Source organism: Gadus chalcogrammus, chromosome 4, assembly GCF_026213295.1.
Source record: "Gadus chalcogrammus isolate NIFS_2021 chromosome 4, NIFS_Gcha_1.0, whole genome shotgun sequence".
Lineage (NCBI taxonomy): Eukaryota > Metazoa > Chordata > Actinopteri > Gadiformes > Gadidae > Gadus > Gadus chalcogrammus.
In genome coordinates, this window is record NC_079415.1 from 12,828,525 (window position 1) to 12,848,836 (window position 20,312).

A 20,312-nucleotide genomic window follows, 5' to 3' on the forward strand; every position below is an offset into this window, starting at 1 on the left:
ACACTGCCTACTAGCAGGTACACATCCAACACACATCCTACTACCAGGTACACATCAACCACGCATCCTGCTACAAGGTAAACATCAAACACATACATCCTGCTACCAGGTACACATCCAACACACAAACACCCTACTACCAGGTACACATCCAACATACACACACCCTCCTACCATATACACATCCAACACACACATCCTACTACCAGGTACACATCAAACATGCACACATCCAACTACCAGGTACACATCCAACACACACTGCCTACTAGCAGGTACACATCCAACACACATCCTACTACCAGGTACACATCAACCACGCGTCCTGCTACAAGGTAAACATCAAACACATACATCCTGCTACCAGGTACACATCCAACACACAAACACCCTACTACCAGGTACACATCCAACATACACACATCCTACTACCATATACACATCCAACACACACATTCTGCTACCAGGTACACATCCAACATGCACACATCCTGCTACCAGGTACACATCCAACACACAAACACCCTACTACCAGGTACACATCCAACATACACACATCCTACTACCATATACACATCCAACACACACATTCTGCTACCAGGTACACATCCAACATACACACAGCCTGCTACCAGGTACACATCCAACACACACACATCCTGCTACCAGGTACACATCCAACACACACATCCTACTACCAGGTACACATTAACGCACGCATACTACTACCAGGTACACATTAACACACACATCCTACTACCAGGTACACATTAACACACACATCCTACTACCAGGTACACATTAACACACATCCTACTACCAGGTACACATTAACACACACATCCTACTACCAGGTACACATTAACACACACATCCTACCAGGTACACATTAACACACATCCTACTACCAGGTACACATTAACACACACATCCTACTACCAGGTACACATTAACACACACATCCTACCAGGTACACATTAACACACACATCCTACTACCAGGTAGACATCCAACACACACATTCTGCTACCAGGTACACATCCAACACACACACACACACACACACACACACACACACACACACACACACACACACACACACACACACACACACACACACACTACTACCAGGTACACATTAACACACACACACTACTACCAGGTACACATTAACACACGCATACTACTACCAGGTACACATTAACACACGCATACTACTACCAGGTACACATTAACACACACATCCTACTACCAGGTACACATTAACACACACATCCTACTACCAGGTACACATTAACACACATCCTGCTACCAGGTGCACATCAGCAGTGTTAAAACACTCTGCGGAGGGGGAACCCCACTCCTCCTGAAACAGCTGGGCTGTGGCAAGGGCTGACTACAGGGTCTGATTGTGCTCTGCTTCCCGCCCCCCCCCCCCCCCCAGGCGGTCCGGGACTACACGACCCGTGTGAGAAGGAGCCCGCCGATGCCCTGGCCCACATGACGGACCAGCAGGCCCAGGCCGTTACACACAGCGCCCAGGTAGCACCTCCAGACACCAAAACCAGACAACAACACGCACGTACACGCGTACACACTGACACACACACGTGCACACAAACATACACACACACATAGACACAAACACACACGCACAGCAGGACAGCAGGACTCTCTGGTTCTGCATCCTAATGATCGGTGTGGGAAACCATGGCCACTGTGACCCGCCATCCATCTCTCACTGATACCCTGGGGATCGTGTGAGTGTGTGAGTGTGCGCAGTTCTGTGGGTGTGTGTGTGTGTTCACTGGCCTATATGTGTATGTGCACGGTTTTATGTGTGGGCGTTTGGGCCTGTGTGCCTGCACGATTGTGTGTGGGAATGTATGTTGCACGGGAGTGTTTGTGTGTGTGTGTGTGTGATTGTTTGCGCGTTCCCTTGTGTGTGGGTACATTGGCCTGCATGTGTGCCGCGAGATTGTGTGCATGTGTGGGAATGTGTACGTGTATGTGGTGTGTGTGTGTATGGGAAAATGTGTGCGTGTGTGTGTATGTGCACATGCCGGTGTGTGCGGCTCCTCTGAGCTGCATGGCTCAGTAAATCCCGCCGTCCATTCCCTTTGAAGGCAGGCGGAGCGCGACTAGAATGTCAATGGGGATAATTGTATTGCGGCAGATCCATGGGAAGATGAGGCCAGGGAGCTGTGTTCAGCCGGTGACCTAACCCCCCCGCTGTATCAATATGGGGGAGTTCACCTTTCTAATTATCCCCACTTAAGTGTTTCCCCCCCCGCCCGAAACAGAGGTAATGTGTTGCTGCTTCCTTATGGAAGCGTCAGCTGGAATGCGTCTGGGTTTATTCAGAGAGGAGCACGGTGTGTTACGTCCCCGCTTTGACAGAGCCTCTTATAAGTGAGGGTTTTGTTGTGCTTTATTGACCACGTTTCAAGTGTCTGGAGAAACACAACTGAGGAGAGGAATACAGACCCCGGGTTAAAAAACAACCCCGCTTACGTGTATGACTGGTTTTAGAATGCCTTTCATTCTTGTTAAAACTGGAGAGAAGAGAACGTCATCCGTAACCGATTAAAATGTCATCCTTCACAATGCATTGGGGGCGCAGAGAGATACATGTTATACTTGTGTTTAAGGTGGAGTCTGATCCGTGTGTGTGTGTGTGTGTGTGTGTGTGTGTGTGTGTGTGTGTGTGTGTGTGTGTGTGTGTGTGTGTGTGTGTGTGTGTGTGTGTGTGTGTGTGTGTGTGTGTGTGTGTGTGTGTGTCTTCCCACAGCATGCGCTGAGACTCATGGCCTTCGGACAGATCTACAAAGTGTTGGAGATGGACCCCCTTCCCTCAAGTAAACCATCCCAGAAATACCCTTGGTCTGACAAAGAAGGTGTATAGAGTTGTTTGGCTTCCTGTCTTGTCTGTCCAGGCTTCCTGTCTCCCTCTCTTTGCCCCTGTCCATCTGTACGTTGACCCGCCCCCCTCCCCTGTCTACTTTGACTGTCTACTTGACCTCTGACCTTGGGCGAGTTCCCCATCTGTTAATGTCTTTCTCTGGCCCGGCTCTTCCCCCTGTCTACTTAGCATTCTGACTGTCGGCTCTCCTCTTGGCCGCCTGCCGACTAACCTGCCTCCAGTCTGTGTGCAGCATTATACTCCATTCTCTGTCCCCGTGTCTCCTCGTGTTCCTCTGCATTCTCAACCCTAACACACTCCTCTGTCATCTGGAGCCCCCTTTTTTTCCTCTGTGTGCTTTTTCTAACCGACATTCTGGCTGGCTGTTGACGTTGGACTCACAATTTCCCCCCCCCTCTCTCCCTCTCCCAACCCTCTCTCCTCTCACCCCCTCTCTCTGCTCTCTCTTACCTCTCCCCGATCTCTCTCTCCCTTCTCTCCCCTCTCTTTCTCTCCCCTCTCCCTCCCTTTCTCTCTACCCTCTTCCTCCCTTCTCTCACTCTCGCCCCTCTCTCCCTCCCTCCCCTGTCTCCCCTATCTAGGTTCCGGTCTGAAGCGGCCGTACGAGGATGGTGCGATGGAAGACAGAGACCTGATCAAGAAGATGAAGAGGAACCTGAGGAAAGGTAGAGGAACAGGGGGAGGAGGGGGAGAAAATAAGGAAGCTGAGATATTGTAAATCAAACCACGGATCCATTTGAAATTCACAATGCGATGAGATGGATTGGTGAAATGTGCCGGCATATTCACATTGATTTGTGAGTGTTGCCTCGTGATATTTCTTATGTGACAGCCATTTATTGAAAGTAGAAAGTCACCTAAAAGTGTCTAGTTCAGGAAGATGCATGGGCTGTTTTAGCAGATGGTGATTAAAGTCTCCCTGCTTCACGCAGAAAGGTTTGGAGTTATTAAGGGATGTGTGGAATGCACAGAAATGTATCTATATATTCATAGGGTTATATAAGGTGAATAGAATATGTATTTGATATACATATGCAGCATGGGGGCAGCATAGTGTCATTTTAAAGGGGCTCAACACCCAGCCCAAAGGTTCAGGGTTCGATCCCCAATGCCTGAAGTCTACATACCTACAGTCCTACCTGCTCCTCCATGACGTGTTCCTAAAAAAAGTGTCCTGCCTTGAACACAAGTGTCGACTAAATGACTCTTTGGGCATACTGAGTAGCAGTATGCTTATAACCAAATGTTCTACTCTGTGACCTTATGGTGGACTGACTCAGGCGATGTCAACATGATCTAGAATCGAGCCTGTTATGAGTTGTTTCAGACGGACAGGTTTGTGTATTAAAGGCGTTATGAGGCTCATAATACAGGTAGCTCCAGTCCGGTGTCCCTGGGAGAGTCTCATTGTTCTTCTCTCTATCTCGCTCCTATGGGGGCTTCTCTCCTCATCCCCCCCCGAGGCAGATCAATGCCATCGATCCCTCGTGTTTTAGTAAGCCATCCACACTGCCGTCTGCCCCGCTCTACCCCTGCTGGGAGGAGACGCGGCGTGCGCACACGTTCTGCCGTTGACCAATCAATTGGTCAATGGCAAGCCAATAGAAACCGAGTGAGAGGAGGTTCTGGGAAAGGATGTTCTGGCCCCCGTTGACCTTAAAAGGGCCTCTCGTAGTCTTCCTATGAACGAGCGTAGTTCTTCTGACTGGGAACGTTATGTAGTTTGTCCGCCTGGGAACGTTCTCAGAAGAGTTTCAACTGCAATGTTGTGTCTCTGTTTGTGCACAAGCCGACCCAGTGAATGTCGTGCCATCTTTCAGCTGAGGGAGTGAAATTCCCTGATTTGCTAACCATTCCTACTTTGTCGAGAAAGAGTAGAATGGTTAAATATTTCTCTCCCTCCATCCCTCTCCCTCCCCCCCCCTCCCGCCCTCCCCTCTTCAGTCCTGGACAGCAAGGCCGTAGAGTCCAACCAGCCCATGAACGCCCTGATGCGTCTGAACCAGATCCGGCCGGGGCTGCAGTACCGCCTGCTGTCCCAGTCGGGCCCGGTCCACGCGCCGCTCTTCACCATGTCGGTGGACCTGGACGGCACCGTGCACCAGGCCGCAGGCTCCTCCAAGAAGACCGCCAAGCTGCACGTCGCCGTCAAGGTAGTGTGGGTGTGGGTGGGTGGATGGCTGTGTGTGTGTGTGGGGGTGTGTGTGTTGGGCGGGAGTGTGTGGGGCTGGGGGTGTCGGAAGTATTTTCATATATGCCCTGTAAAGCCCATTAACTGTGATTAAGGGATATGCTAATTACTTGACATTAAGTCTTTGTGGTAGGGGGAGTGTGTGTGTCTTTTACTCCTAGCCTAAGGGTTCTGGGTTTGATACCCCGGATGTCCGCAGCCTAACCTGTAGACGCCTCATAACTAAATCAGCTGAAAGAATTCACTGCTTTATATGAAACCAGTAGATGAATCTATAAATAAATCTGTCACTTCATTCATTATATGCACTGCCCACCATTTTCTTTATCCATTTATTTAGATTTAATAAAATGAATAAAGGGGGTTTCAATGTGTGTGTGTGTGTGTGTGTGTGTGCGCGTATGTTCGTGCATGAAGTGATGGAGGTGGGCAAAGCCATGTAATCCCAAAACGCCTGTGAACAGAGGGGCTCACCAGAGCACAGAGCCAACATAATCCCCCCTCGCCCAATTCCTATAAAAGGCTTTCTCCCTTTCTCTTATTCTCTTTCTCTTCTTCCACCTTTTATTTTCTCTCTCTGTCCCTCATTTCTGGGTTTCTTGCCTTTATTCCCCTGTCTTCCCTCTCTTTCTCTCTGTTTATCTCATTGACTCAAAATGTTCCCGTCTTGAAGTGTCTGCTTCATTGGGCGTTACATATTCATCCTCTTAGGACCCAAGGCTCGGTCATCCCTGTCAAGCCCGGCTCTCGGCCGTTTACGTCTGCGGTCATTTAGCGTCCAGCGGTGGAGCCGGCCTCCCAGTGAGGCTGTGAACAATCAGACGATCGATGTCGGAGCAACTACTCTAACAAGCTCCGCACCACTGGGTTTCCCCCCAAAACAACAGAGACACGAGTGTTGAGCAGCTGTACGACTCGGAAAGCAAGGCAAAAAACAAGGGAAACAAGGGTTACTATTGTTGTAATCAAGTACTTGACAGAGGACTCGATGAGCGAAGGGCTGATTAATCAGGTTTTAAAGAGCCGCACACTCCTGAAACATAAGCTAACGTTAGAAGATGTGCGCACAGACGTGGTGCCGTAGCCGTGGGCCCTACATTGTACATCTGTCCATCTGTAGAGGCATATGGTCACCCCGGTGGCAGCCTCACTGAGCCCTAGAATAGGGCGTAAACACTAGCCAGGACGGCACTAAAACCGTTCCACCTCTCTCCCAGGTGCTGCAGGCCATGGGCTACCCCACGGGCTTCGACTCGGACCTCGACCCCATGAGTTCGGACGAGAGGTCGGACGGCGAGGGCAAGAGCGAGACGACGGCCAACGCCGGCAGCCACCCGACGCACTCCTCGGACAGCTCCAACACGCTGGAGGTGGGTGGCGCTCGCCGCTCTATCCAGGATATCACGTCCAGAGCAGCAGAGACGCAAATGTTCCTGGGTCTTCTGAGCTTGAGACTCAAAACCACATACATTATCTGTGTTTTTAAGAGTTAACAGTCATTGGATTTGTGTTGTTATTATTATTATTATTATTATTATTGTTGTTATGACATGCATTAGTGTATTTAATATATAACATACTTGCTCTTGGTCATTTAGAAAAAAAACGTAGGTGGAATGTAGTTTGATTCTTTGTGAGGTAATTGGTCTGTGCAGCCAAAAACCTGACCTAAACCCCCCAACGACACTGTAGGCTGGCCAAACTAGCTGAGCTTTTAGCAAAAATTGTTAAACTAAACAGGCTAGTGAAACATCCTAGCAGGCTAGCTGAACCCCCAAGCAGGCAAGCTGAACCCCCAAGCAGGCTCGCTGAACACCCAAGCAGGCTCGCTGAACACCCAAGCAGGCTCGCTGAACCCCCAAGCAGGCTAGCTGAACACGCTAGTTTGCTAGCTCCGTTTGGGTCCTGATGAGTGTTCCCCCGCAGGTGAGGACCCAGGGCCCCATCCTGACGGCCAGCGGGAAGAACCCCGTGATGGAGCTGAACGAGAAGAGACGCGGCCTGAAGTACGAGCTCATCTCAGAGAGCGGGGGTAGCCACGACAAGCGCTTTGTGATGGAGGTCAGAGGGCAACACACACACACACACACACACACACACACACACACACACACACACACACACACACACACACACACACACACACACACACACACACACACACACACACACACACACACACACACACACACACACACACACACACACACACACACTATCCACTATCCACTATAAGAGCTTTGTGACGGAGGTCACAGTTCATCACACACACATTTCCAGAAGAGGCCCCCAGACGTGAACAAAGGCAGCCCGTTTAATAAAACTACAAATTCTAGGACATTAAAAAGCTATTACACACAAGACATATAACAGTCACACACCAACACACCAATAAAAACGCACACGCGTGCGGGCACACACACACACACACACACACACACACACACACGCACACACGCACATAAGGCGAGGAGGTCTAAACAAAGGGCTAAATCAGAGGTCTGGGCGATCTGGTCTCTCGCTGGGAGCGGTGTGTCCTCCTCATCCACGCCTCACTGCTCTGTTGCTCTGCTGATTGATTAGACGGCCTGGCTGACAGTAGGGTGCCGCTAAACAAGCTGTCTTGTTCGTCCCGGCTGAGTGACTGACTGGGTAACAGGCTGGCTGCCTGGGCTGGGTGGGGCCGGCTGATCTCTGGTTGAATATCAAACGGAGAAGGTTCCAGAAGACCTGTATGTTTGTGTGGGTGTGGCGGGATTGAACGGAGCCGTCATGCAAAAATAATCAGCTCATCCTTTATGTCTGCGTGCTCAATAAAGAACGACAATTAGCGGGAGTAATTCAACACGCTAATCAGGAACGCGGCTCCTATTCACACTTGTTTTTTTTGGCTGGATGTACAATGTGTGGTTTGTTTGTTTGGTGTGCCATTAAGAATAGATTAGGCATATCACAAGATCAATAAAAGCCTCGCTGACGTGCGTGCGTGCGTGCGTGCGTGCGTGCGTGTGTGTGTGTGTGTGTGTGTGTGTGTGTGTGTGTGTGTGTGTGTGTGTGTGTGTGTGTGTGTGTGTGTGTGTGTGTGTGTGTGTGTGTGTGTGTGTGTGTGTGTGTGTGTGTGTCCCAGGTGGAGGTGGATGGGCAGAAGTTCCGCGGGGCGGGGCCCAACAAAAAAGTGGCTAAGGCGAGCGCTGCCTTGGCCGCCCTGGAGAAGCTCTTCTCCGGTCCCAACGCCGCCGCGAACAAGAAGAAAAAGCCCCTACCTCAGGTAGACCGTCACACACACACACTCACACACTCACTCACTCACACACACACACACACACACACACACACACACACACACACACACACACACACACACACACACACACACACACACACACACACACACACACACACTCAAAAGTTCATGATACATCCTACTGTAACCACAGAGAACAACAACAACGTTTACCTAAACCAATTGAATAATTCATAGGAAAATGTTATCGTGATTGTTCTGTTGTTTTTCCCCCCCACATCGCGGGAAAAAATAAACGATGTGTTTCGACCTCGTCACAAAAAACCTGAATACGGATCACTCGGTATTCCCACTGATGCTTTGCTGCAGTGCAACAAACCAAATGAGTTTGAATGAATCATCCCGGTTGATTTATCACCCCGGCTCCACTGCTACGTCCACCATCCTCCATCTGGAGTACGGACTCTCCCCCCCCCCCCCCCCCCTTGAGTCGGGGGGGGTCGAAGAAAGAGTGGTTTCCTTTTGAGATCAGTTGCGGAGGGGGGGGGGGTCTCATTCATTCATTCTCCCAGAGCAAACGCACAAATTGCTTCACTTGAGTCCTTCTTTTACAAACCACAGCTATATTCCTCCTGCAGCCTTTGGTTGTTTTTTTTGCCAAGATGTGATCAATGGGTGATCAATGGCCCCTCTGTGTTTAACAAGCGGCCCAAAGCCGAGCCACTCCTGGTTATCTCCACACGTCGTCGGGCGACTCCGCCACTCCACTCCGTCGTTGATCAATGTGGGACCGGCCCCGTGGCACCGCCACGCTTGCGGCCCCTGTTTGACCCCGGACGCGCCGAGTGACAACACACACACACACACACGTGTCTTTGTTTGTGTTGGAGGTCCGAGACGCCGCGTGTGCCTCCCCCCCTGCAAATGTGTACACGCGTCTTTACCACGTGCCTGTGGGAGCCCTTTAAGCTGTGTTTATACAAGTGTCTCTCTCTCTCTCTTTCTCTCTCTTTCTCTTTCTCTTTCTCTCTTTCACTGTGTCTGCGTGTGCCTTGATGTGTCTGCGTGTGTGTGTGTGTGTCTTGATTTTTGTGTGTGTGTGTGTGTGTGTCTTGATTTGTGTGTGTGTGTTTAGCAGACCAAAGGAGCGCTGGCGGCGGCCTCGGCGGTCGCGGCCCAGGTGGCGCGGGGCCGAGGGAGGACGGCGCTGGCGAGGGGGGCCTTCGTCAGCGCCGCCGCCGCGCCCGGATACGTCACGCCAGGTAGTCCGCCCGTCTGGACGGCCTCGGGCTGGAACCCCAATGCCCGCAGTCTACACAGTAGGCACCCCCCCTTCAGCAAGATGCCACTCTCACGCTGTGTGTGTGTGTGTGTGTGTGTGTGTGTGTGTGTGTGTGTGTGTGTGTGTGTGTGTGTGTGTGTGTGTGTGTGTGTGTGTGTGTGTGTGTGTGTGTGTGTGTGTGTGTGTGTGTGAAAGTATGTTTAATCATTAAAGGGCTCATGTCATGCCACCAGGTGTGGGTGTGATTAGTTGGTACAAGCCGTCAGGGAAGGAAGGATTTTCATAGTTGCATCACAAGTGGGCATGTCCACCTTGATGTACGCTGGATAGATCAGTCTACCAGCCTACCAAGTGCACTGTAGCAAACGTTGCTCACCGATCGTTCATATACCGGGGGGGGACACATCCACTTGTGAAATCATTCCTTCCCTGTGGCAAACGGCTTGTACAAGCGAATCACACCCACACCTGGTGGCATGACGGGAGCCCTTTAAAGCACCGGGCCGATGGAAGGAGTTTGTGTGTATACCTTGTGTGGGTGTGAGCACGCCATGTATGTGTTTGCTGTATATTCCTGTGTTAATGAGAATGCTGCACACACATGCGCACACTTCCAATTCTTTTTCTGACGTGAAACCTACAATTACACATTATGACACACATTAAGGATGTGTGTGTTAGTCTACTCTCTTTTTGATGGTGACGACGGCGTCGGCTAAACATGTAAATAAACAGATTAAAAGTATCAGACGCATTGAAGTAGGGAGCCGAGCTTCGACTCGATCTCGCAATGTCATTTAATCCAAAGGAAACCTGCGTTTGTCTGACTGTGAGGCTGAGCCCACCCACACTAGAGCGGATCTCCCCCTCTGTGTGGCCGGCCACATTGTGTTCCTGAAGCCTCTCTCCGTCTCCCGTTAACAGGCTTTGGCGCGCCGTACGGCTACACTCCTGCTGCTGCTGCAGCTCCCGCCTATGGTGAGCTAACACACCGCTAACACACACAATATGGTCCGTCTCTCCGTCTCTGTCCGTCTCCGTGTCTCTGTCCTCGCCTCTTTCTGTCTCTCCTTTCTCTGTTTGTCTCTCTCCGCCTCTTTCCCTCTCGGTCTCTCTTTAATCTCTGTGTCTCTGTTTCTGTCACTCTCTTGCTCACTCTCTCTGTGTAGCTCACTCTCTCTCTCTCTCTGTCATCCCTACCTCTCTCTCCCTGCTCTGTGATTGCTGCCCTCAGCCCCACATTACACTCCTAACCCGCGCTGGAGGGGAGAGCTGAACCACACGAACCACACGGTTCAGTGTGGAGATTAAAACATCCACACGACCCTGTGTTGCTGTCTCGGGGCAAAACGGTCTAATTGTTCATTAGGCCCAACCACATCGTTAGCTTCCTTCCCTCCTATTGGTCGTCATAACCGCTTCATTAATTTTGTCTTGCTTCTTCTTCATGTCTTTCACCTCCTTTAACTATGCTGTTTCCGGCCCTTCACATCTCCTTCTAATGTCTCCGTCTAATTGGGTCTCTTTGTTTAAACCAATCAACACGGGATAACGAAACCTGGGTGGGTTTCATCAGAGGCGGGTCTTGCGTTACTTGTGCTGATTATTCCTTCAATCACCTACATCCGCTGGTGGATCATGTTTCTCTGCGATCGCCGCACTGACCCCGGCGGCACTGCGACTAACTCCTGCTCTGACTGCAGAAATAGAAGGGAGATCCCCCAGATACTGTACAATCGAGTTGAGGACGCCTGCTGCATTACAGGATATTAGGGGCAGGACAAAAGGTTGGAAGGATGGGATTTGATTGGCCACCACCGCCTAAGGCACTTCACAGCCTGGATCCCTTCAGAATCACGGACACAATGACCAAGAAGTTACTTTAGAGGAAATGCGCTAACAAAGTACATCCCATGAGCTCCATCTATGTAACCTCCATACCTCTACAGCGATAGGGGTTGCTTTTAATGCGGCCGCCCTGGTACAAACATTGCTTGCTTGCTTCAGTAAACGTTGCCAGGCCCGCTTGTGTGGACGGTGGTCTAAGAGTCGATAGAGGAGATGCTGGTCGCTGGTACTGCAGGGTGTCTGGGTGGTGGCTCGCTCTCACGTGGCTCTGCCTGATCCTTAAGGGGGCGAGGCGCTCCACAAGGCCGGCCCTGTGCGCAGCCCCCGGGGTAATTGAGTGTGTGCAGTGCGGAGTGGTGGCGTACGTCAGCCCAGGCGTTGTGAGTAATTGCCCATAGCTGACAGCCAGGTCCCTGTGCGCTCGGCACTCGCCGACACAACGCAGCGTGTTGTGACTCCAGCAGCCTTCAGGTCGAAGTCACACACACACACTCGTGTGTGTGTGTGTGTGTGTGTGTTTGGGGTGGTTGTGCTTGGGTGTGGGGGTGTGAGGTAGTGTGACGGTGTGTGCGCGTGACTCGTGGAGGCCCGTGTCCCACGACCACAGAGGTTGTGAATGGCTCCAATGTGCCCGGAGAGGTGATAATGAGCCCCGGGACTCATGCTGAGCAGCCCCCCCCCCGGGAGCCCTCTGGTGGGCTGGAGGAGCGGCTCAGGGTCCAGTGGTGGAGGAGGTGGAGGAGCGGCTCAGGGTCCAGTGGTGGAGGAGATGGAGGAGGTGGAGGAGCGGCTCAGGGTCCAGTGGTGGAGGAGATGGAGGAGGTGGAGGAGCGGCTCAGGGTGTTTAGAGGTGGAGGAGATGCTCAGTGTGTTTAAGAGGTGGAGAAGGTGCTCGGTGTGTTTGAGAGGTGGCGGGGGTTCTTCAGCCCGGGTGGAGGAGGTAGAGGTGTGCAGTTGTAGCGTTGGTTCTCTCGGTCCCACCTCTCAGAAGGGGGGCTGCTCTGACATAAAGCTGCTGTTATTCCGGTGGCTTTAAAGACTCAATGAGGCCCATTCAGCATTTCGTCGAACGACTTCACAGCTTCAGCGTTATTATTTTAGATTAAGATACGCCAAATAACTGCGCTGACCCCGTGTTGAACAGAGCTCTTGTTCTTGATGTTTGACGGTGGGAAATAGTTTTTTTTGGTCGCGCTATATTGTCGCCAACACAACGGCAAACCTTTAACCCTGAACGATGCTCCGTGTTACTTTTCACCTACAAGCCTGACTTTGGTTCCAAATTGCTTTTTCTCTTTCTATTCCTCCACACACCAAATATATTTAGACCCAAAATCCAGGGGAGATTGGAGACGTGGGCGGCTTGTATTAATCGACCCTCATAACTCATAATAAAGTGAAAAACGTTGGTCTTTGAGCAACATGTGGTGACCTTGTTGAGTGAACCTCACGCTTGGCACACATGCAGAATATAATCCAGGAATAAATGGGACTGGAGTTGGTGCATGGTACTCACCATGAGGGCCTCGCTGCTGCTTTCTGTCTCTGGAGACCCACTTTAACACGTCCGGAGCTGACCGGGCCCCTTATACAGCTGACTGGGGGGCCCCAAGGTTAACACTTCTCTCTAATCGTTTCACCACCTTTTAATACAACCTCCTCCTGTCCCTACTTGTCCAACTTTAAGTCTCAAAAAACACACTCTCTCACACACTCTCACACATGCACTCTCTCACACTCGCACACAAAACACTCCCCTATCACAAACACACACATACCCTATCACTCACACTGTTGGTGGAGTGTAAATTGTGGAAGAGGAGCCTGCCAGGTCATGTGATGCAGGTGGACTCACACACTAGCGCTGTGCTCTTCTCATGTCTCCCTCCAGGTTTGCCCAAGAGAATGCTTCTGTTACCGGTCATGAAAATGCCCGCCTACCCCTACCCCGCCCACTACCACTTCTTTTAGCGCCCGGGGGGAGGGTGGGAGGGAGGGACACACTGATCCACAAACCAAACGCACCTAGACCTGTTTAGTTTTTCTAGTCTCAATGTTATTTTTCCTACGATTTCTATGGGGGACATTTGAGTCAAACTTTAGCAAACGATTTGTAAAAGTGGTTTTAAGTACTCTTTTCTTTTGTTCTATGTTCTGTTTATTTTTTTTTAATTTCCAAAAACTTCTGATTGAGAAAAAAATACTGCAGGTTTAACTTTTTAAGATAAAAAAACTTGAAGGATTTGTACTGTGAATTGTTACCTCATTCTGTGAGTCTAAATTATAAATATATATTTGAACTTTTTGTTTATTTGTTGTGCTTATGCTTCGTTGGGAAGAGGTTAGCCCTGAGAAACGACACACACATACATGCAAACATACACACACACACCAACACACACACCCTTGTACAAATCTGTGTGAGTTGTGTGAAGAATGTATAGGTTTAAATGACACAATGTGGAAAAAAATAAATAAAGTATCTCTTATAAAACGGTAACACTGCCTGGTGTGTATATGCCCTCACTTGGTAACAAATACGACTGGACCACTGCTTTGGTTTCAAAATAATATACATTTTCCTGTCACTCTTTAGTGGAGAAGGGCAGGCCGGTTTGTTCTACTCTCTCCTGTAGAGAAGTCAACATGTACGAAGGTACCGAGTCCGTCTGTCCGTCCGTCCCCCCTCCCTCGTGTTGTAATAAAAACACAATGACCTCAGGAAGGAGCACTCCAGGAAAGAGCTGGAACATTCCACGTCCTCTCCACTGCCATTGCTTTATCTTAGTGGCCTTTTTTTCCGTCTGCTGCGTTGGATTCAGAGAGTCCATCTGTGGATCAGATTCCACCAATGATCTTCTACTTTGAGCGTCAATGTTTTAAGGGCACAACATGACAAGCCCTACCTTTTAGTACTTGACCATATGGAAAGGTTAATTAATATTGCTTAATGCAGTACTGTAGTACAGTAGTAATGCAGGCTAATGAGCACTAGTGTATAGCATTAGTATAGGATTTCGGTTTCGGGTTAGTTTAACTTTCACCCTGTTCAATAAAGTATTTATTAATGCCTTTGTTTGCATCAACAGCATTTGTAACTGTTAATTAACTGTCATTTAACGCTTATTACTGCATTAAATTATTTAAAATGAATTGTTAATTAATGTACCCTTATTGTACAGAGTAACGTTTGGAAGTTATGAACAGCTACAGCCAATATCCTGCATTGTTGCAAAGATGAAAACTAACTGCATTATTCCATATTAAAAACGTAATGAATGAGAAATGCAATTATTTCCTGCTAGTTTCAAGTGATGAGGTTGAACTCAGAACCAACCGTTTTTTTCCGTTATATCCAAATGACCCTTTAACTAAGACAAATGAATGGTTGAGAAATAATCACAACACAAATAACCACGTACTGGTCAATACAAAGCATTATTCAAAGGTGAGCGCTGTGGCTAATCAGGAGTACCAAGGTTCCTGCTGACGTCTCCATGGTTACGGCTATGAGGCTCACCCATTGGTTTGTTCTGAGTTATCCAATGGTTGGTTAAGATCCATAATATTCCATTAATAAATGTAGATGTATGTGTGTGTGTGTGACCTTACAGCTGTTACTCATCTGTTTGCCTTTTTTTTTTTTTTTTTTCCTCATACTATATTTCAGTCACAAATAGTTTGAATGATTTAAGAATCTTGGTGCCACTGCTGTTGTACAGAGTATTTAAACCAAATCTTTCAGATGAGATGTTAGACCTAGAGACTGGACCCTAAAGATCCTATGACACGCATCACTGGAGTAGGGGGCTAACCCCGGTGTCTCACTCATCACTAGGGTAGGGGGCTAACCCCGGTGTCTCTCTCATCACTGGGGTAGGGGGCTAACCCCGGTGTCTGTACCACTCATCACTAGAGTAGGGGGCTAACCCCGGTGTCTCTCTCATCACTAGGGTAGGGGGCTAACCCCGGTGTCTCACTCATCACTAGGGTAGGGGGCTAACCCCGGTGTCTGTACCACTCATCACTAGAGTAGGGGGCTAACCCCGGTGTCTCACTCATCACTAGAGTAGGGGGCTAACCCCGGTGTCTCACTCATCACTAGAGTAGGGGGCTAACCCCGGTGTCTCACTCATCACTAGAGTAGGGGGTAACCCCGGTGTCCTGTCCCTTGCACTAACATGGCCCCCTAACCCTCCCCTTGTCTCTAAGTCTATCATTACGTTCCTCCCCTCTCGGCTGTGAGGGCCAGGGTGGGGTGAGCATTGTGATGCATACTGGCAACCAAGCCTCACTCGGCGGGTGCTACGCTCGTCTGAACTCTGGCCAGAATGCGACAGTAGGGTGACAGTTGCCCCAACAATTGCCCCAAAAAATGATTCGCGATAAGAAAAGTAGTAAATATGTTCAAGAAATATCTGACAAGAGGAGTACAGCCGGAAATTGCCTTTGAGCAGTTCTTATGGTTGACGCATTAACGCCCCAAATAACATTCACAGTCAAATGTCGTCTGTAGGCTACTGTCTGGAGCAGTTTCACGTGGCCATACAATTATTTATTGACGACCATCTTCAACTCTAATGACTTCTGATTCCTCTGTCTTTCTCTGCCTTATCTGGTTGTCTCTCTCTCTGCCCATTTTTCTCTCTCTGTCTCTCTCTCTGTATTTTCTGCCTGTCTCTTTGTTCGTCTCTCTTCCTGACTTTTTTTGTCTCTCTCTCTCTCTCTCTCTCTCTCTCTCTCTCTCTCTCTCTCTCTCTCTCTTTTTGGCTCCAGGTGGTCTTTTCATCGACAACCCCTTCTACCAGCCGCGGACCCTCGCCCCCTTCATCATCCACCTGGGACCCCAGGACCTCTTCTCTGACTTCTAGAGGCACTGGGAAATGATGCTGCTGCTACTCCCAGCGGATGACTCTCTCTCTCTCTCTCTCTCTCTCTCTCTCTCTCTCTCTCTCTCTCTCTCTCTCTCTCTCTCTCTCTCTCTCTCTCTCTCTCTCTCTCTCTCTCTCTCTCTCTCTCTCTCTCTCTCTCTCTCTCTCTCTCTCTCTCTCTCTCTCTCTCTCTCTCTCTCTCTCTCTCTCTCTCGCTCTCTCGCTCTCTCTGTGTCTCTGTCTCTGTCTCTGTCTCTGGCTCTCTCTCTGGCCATGGCAACAGGACCGCTGCTCAATGCCATCCTCCTGTTTTCCCTTTCTCTTTTTTTGGGGGGCATCTGGCTGAAGAGTCACGGAGATCCAGACGGTCTGGCTTTATTTAGTTCAGTCCGCTGGCAAAGGCTCTGCCGCAGCCAGAGTCTGTCTGACCTGCCCGCCGACACGCCCCCTCTCCTCGCCTCCTCTCCTTCCTTCCTTCCTGGTCTGGACGAAAAGCCGCTAGACGAGGAGGAGCAGGAGGAAGAGGAGGAGGAAGAGGAGGAGGAAGAGGAGATGGACTCGATAGGAGTGAAAAAAAAATAAAAAAGCAATAGTTTGGATTTTATGACACGAATGTTCAGCTGCATCTATTTAAACTGGGCTGAACCCTTTGTTGGGTGTTATATTATATAAACATAGTATAATATATTATAGCAATACACGTGAAAACTCTTGTCTGCTTGGAGCTTACTTACTTGAGATGATGATGATGATGCTGATGAAGATGTGAATGTCCGACAGCGTTTTCCAACACGACAGCAGCATTGCAATAGCTCATATTGATTGTATGTGTGTGTACGTGTGGCTGTAACATGACATGATATATACAATTATATTGTATGGTGTATGTTTCTATAACAATGTGTCGATGATGATGTTCCTTTTATTGTTATAATGTATTTATGTAAATATGCCATCAAATATAATTGGTATAAATTATTTTAGAAGTAAGTGAAATGTAACTAATATCACAGTATAGCGAAAAATATTTCTTCCAATTTTATATACACCGAGCAATGGAATTCTAGTCCTAGGAGATGCAATATTATCTTTCATATTATTATGATATGAGTGTTGTTCTAGTATAGTGACGCTTCCTTCCTTCCTTCCTTTCCTCGCTCCACTTCCTCCTTTACTCCCTATCTCCTTTCCTGTGTCTTTGATATCTTCTGAGCCCTTTGTAAGTGTCCTCTCTCTCCTGCCCGGAGCCTTTTCTGACCATCCAGAACCAGAGGTGCTCAACTTTTGAACCCACCAAGCCCCTCTCACACGTCTCTCTTATCTCACCCCCTCTCTCTCTCTCTCTCTCGGAAAGCACATTTTCTATCGCCTCCTTACTGGCAGGGAATGATGTGACACTTTGTAGTGTGTGTGTTTGTGTGTGTGTGTGTGTGTGTGTGTATACACTACGATATATATCTTCTGTTCACCAAAACAAATCTCATCTCAACCTCATCTCCCATCCTGCTCCGCATTTTTCGGCGGGAACCAAAAGCACAGTTGTTTGTGAGGTTTCTTTGAATTTTATGTTGCTGGTTTGTTGGTTTGTCTTTGTTTTTCACTCTTGTTTTCAACCCCCTGGTTCTCTTTCCCCCTCAGCGGGACGTCTGTTTGTACAACATGGCTGCTGTGTTTGCCTCTGACTATGCTGGAAGTTAATGCTAATGTTAGCGAACAGCAGAGGCAAACTACAGGACGCTACGGTGTCTACTTGGAACCGGGATATACAACACCGTTATTTACCAGCTTTCGCCCCCTTTCTGTGTATTTTAACAGCCACAGGAATTGTATACTTAACTAAATAGGGTAGGATTATCCGCTGAGGTTATCAGCAACGTTATGACTGCCCGACAGAGCACAAAAACTGGACTTGTACAATGGCTTAAACTGCGTATCTCTTGCCCCAGCATAATCCGTCCAACACGATTCTCTAGACACATTTTATTGTAGGAAAATGTTTAAATAAAGAAGTAGGCGTAGTGTTTGACCTTTTGTTAATAGGCTATACCTTCTCATTGTTAACATATTGTTGGGTTTGTTCCGTGACCGCGTTTGTTCAGCGTAGTGATGATGATGTCGTGGGATGCCACCATTGTTTTTGTTTTGTTACGTTTTTTTAACAGTTGCTTCAAAGGAGAAGGCCTGCTGTAGCGTCACTGTACTTCTTGCGATGTGTGCAGAGATACAGTGAGATACAGTGTCTGTCTCGTATTCATGTCAGCAACTAGAACTGAAGAGCCAGTATTGTCATTGAGCAATTCCTTTTTTTATTACAGTGCATCACAGGAAAAAATTTACAGGGTGTCTCGGATCATAAGGCAATATTAAATGTCGAGCTATGAAAGTTGGAGATTTGCTTTTCCTTTTTTGAGATTGTGTTTGAAGCAATGTCCTCAATGTGTAAATGCACATCAAGCCTACTGTACACACCCAAATGTGTGTGTGAGTGTACATTGTCGGCATACACATACTCAGCCTTTTTTATGTGTGTTCATTACTTTTTAACAGCGTTGTCGAGGTTTTGCCCGTCTTAAACCACTTGGATTATTTTGGGAAACCCAGCTCACAGAACGGCCTTTAATGGCGATTTGTTATTGTCTATTAACAGAGAGAAAATCACAATGTGCTGCAGAAGGTTTTGCATTTTCCTCTCGTCATCCCACTTGATTCAGTGGCTAATCCCTGGTGCTTCTGAACAAGAACGTCCGAATCGAGCAAAGAAAATAGGAAATCTCACAGTTGCGGATGAAAGATTTTAAATAATTGTGTGTTGCAGGGATTGCCCCAACTGCTCTGCCCCAACTCCACAGCAGAATTTGCTAGTTTCCTGGGTTATTAAAATACAGATGTGTTTTTTTGTATCCTTTCTCTTTCTCTCACTCTCTCATTTTGTACAATTCCTCTATCTCTCTATCCCTTTCTCTCTCCCTACCTCTCTCTGTCTGTCTGTCTGTCTGTCTGTCTGTCTGTCTGTCTGTCTGTCTGTCTGTCTGTCTGTGTCTGTCTGTCTGTCTGTCTGTCTGTCTCTTTCTTTTTCTCTCTCTCTCTCTCTCTCTCTCTCTCTCTCTCTCTCTCTCTCTCTCTCTCTCTCTCTCTCTCATATGCCTTGGAGAGCTGCCTTTTGACCCTGTACTCTCCAGTAAGGATTGGAGAATCCATTAGAGACACAACATCTTGCCTGAGAGGGTGTGTGTGTGTGTGTGTGTGTATGGACGGTAGTGCCGCATAATGATCATTACTATTTCTTATGGCTGCTCCGATTCCCCCTCTCTTGGTAACCTTAGCAGGTTAGCTGGGTGGATGAGAGGAACGCTCATATTTACATATATATATATGGGTGTAAATATTTATAGGCATATGTATATATTTATATGTACAATGCATATGTATATAAATATATATACACACATACTCGCATAGTTCAACGTACAATGTACTCCAACATTGCTAATAGATATGAAAGTGAGACATTTACAGATGATATGATTTATACCCACTACATACGCTTTTTTATTTTTGAAAGCATCTCTATACTCCAGCCAACCACCAGCCAGTAAACCATTACAGAAGTACTGCTACCAATAGGAACACGTGAACACTGAACAATTTTTTATTTATTAAATAATGCCTGCATGGTTCTGAGTAGCGAAGTGAAATTGTTAAAGAAAAAAATAGAATGGGGGAATTCTAAGCTTGTAAGCTCGCAATTATATGACACATGAAAACTATTATTCCGGCAGAAGGCATGGCGTTTGATGTCCTTCAAGCTAAAGTCTCTTCTACTTTGACCACGACAATAAGGAATTAAAGCCTTCATCTGTGTTTTTAAATAGATTGGAGAAAAGTAGATGCTTTTACTGTAAACCAAGGACTGCAGGGGCTGCGCTGAATTATCATTGTACTCTTCTGTATTC

The 20,312-nt window shown here is 48.2% G+C and overlaps 1 protein-coding gene across 6 annotated transcripts in view; it reads left to right on the forward strand.

Moving 5' to 3' along the window:
- The window catches only part of strbp (spermatid perinuclear RNA binding protein), a 70,215-nt gene extending 54,093 nt beyond the window's left edge, over positions 1–16,122 (forward strand). For 2 of the 6 annotated variants that reach the window (XM_056587868.1, XM_056587867.1), the window contains exons 10-19: positions 1,445–1,542; positions 2,792–2,897; positions 3,505–3,588; positions 4,868–5,076; positions 6,332–6,484; positions 7,041–7,175; positions 8,242–8,382; positions 9,494–9,677; positions 10,565–10,618; positions 13,380–16,120. In XM_056587868.1, the coding sequence (XP_056443843.1) occupies positions 1,445–1,542; positions 2,792–2,897; positions 3,505–3,588; positions 4,868–5,076; positions 6,332–6,484; positions 7,041–7,175; positions 8,242–8,382; positions 9,494–9,677; positions 10,565–10,618; positions 13,380–13,459 (1,244 nt within the window). In that variant the 3' untranslated portion in view covers positions 13,460–16,120. Of the gene's footprint in view, positions 1–1,444; positions 1,543–2,791; positions 2,898–3,504; positions 3,589–4,867; positions 5,077–6,331; positions 6,485–7,040; positions 7,176–8,241; positions 8,383–9,493; positions 9,678–10,564; positions 10,619–13,379 lie in introns of all 6 variants that reach the window. The other 4 variants (XM_056587871.1, XM_056587872.1, XM_056587869.1 and 1 more) reach the window with 4 other exon arrangements.
- The last annotated feature ends 4,190 nt before the right edge of the window (positions 16,123–20,312 follow it).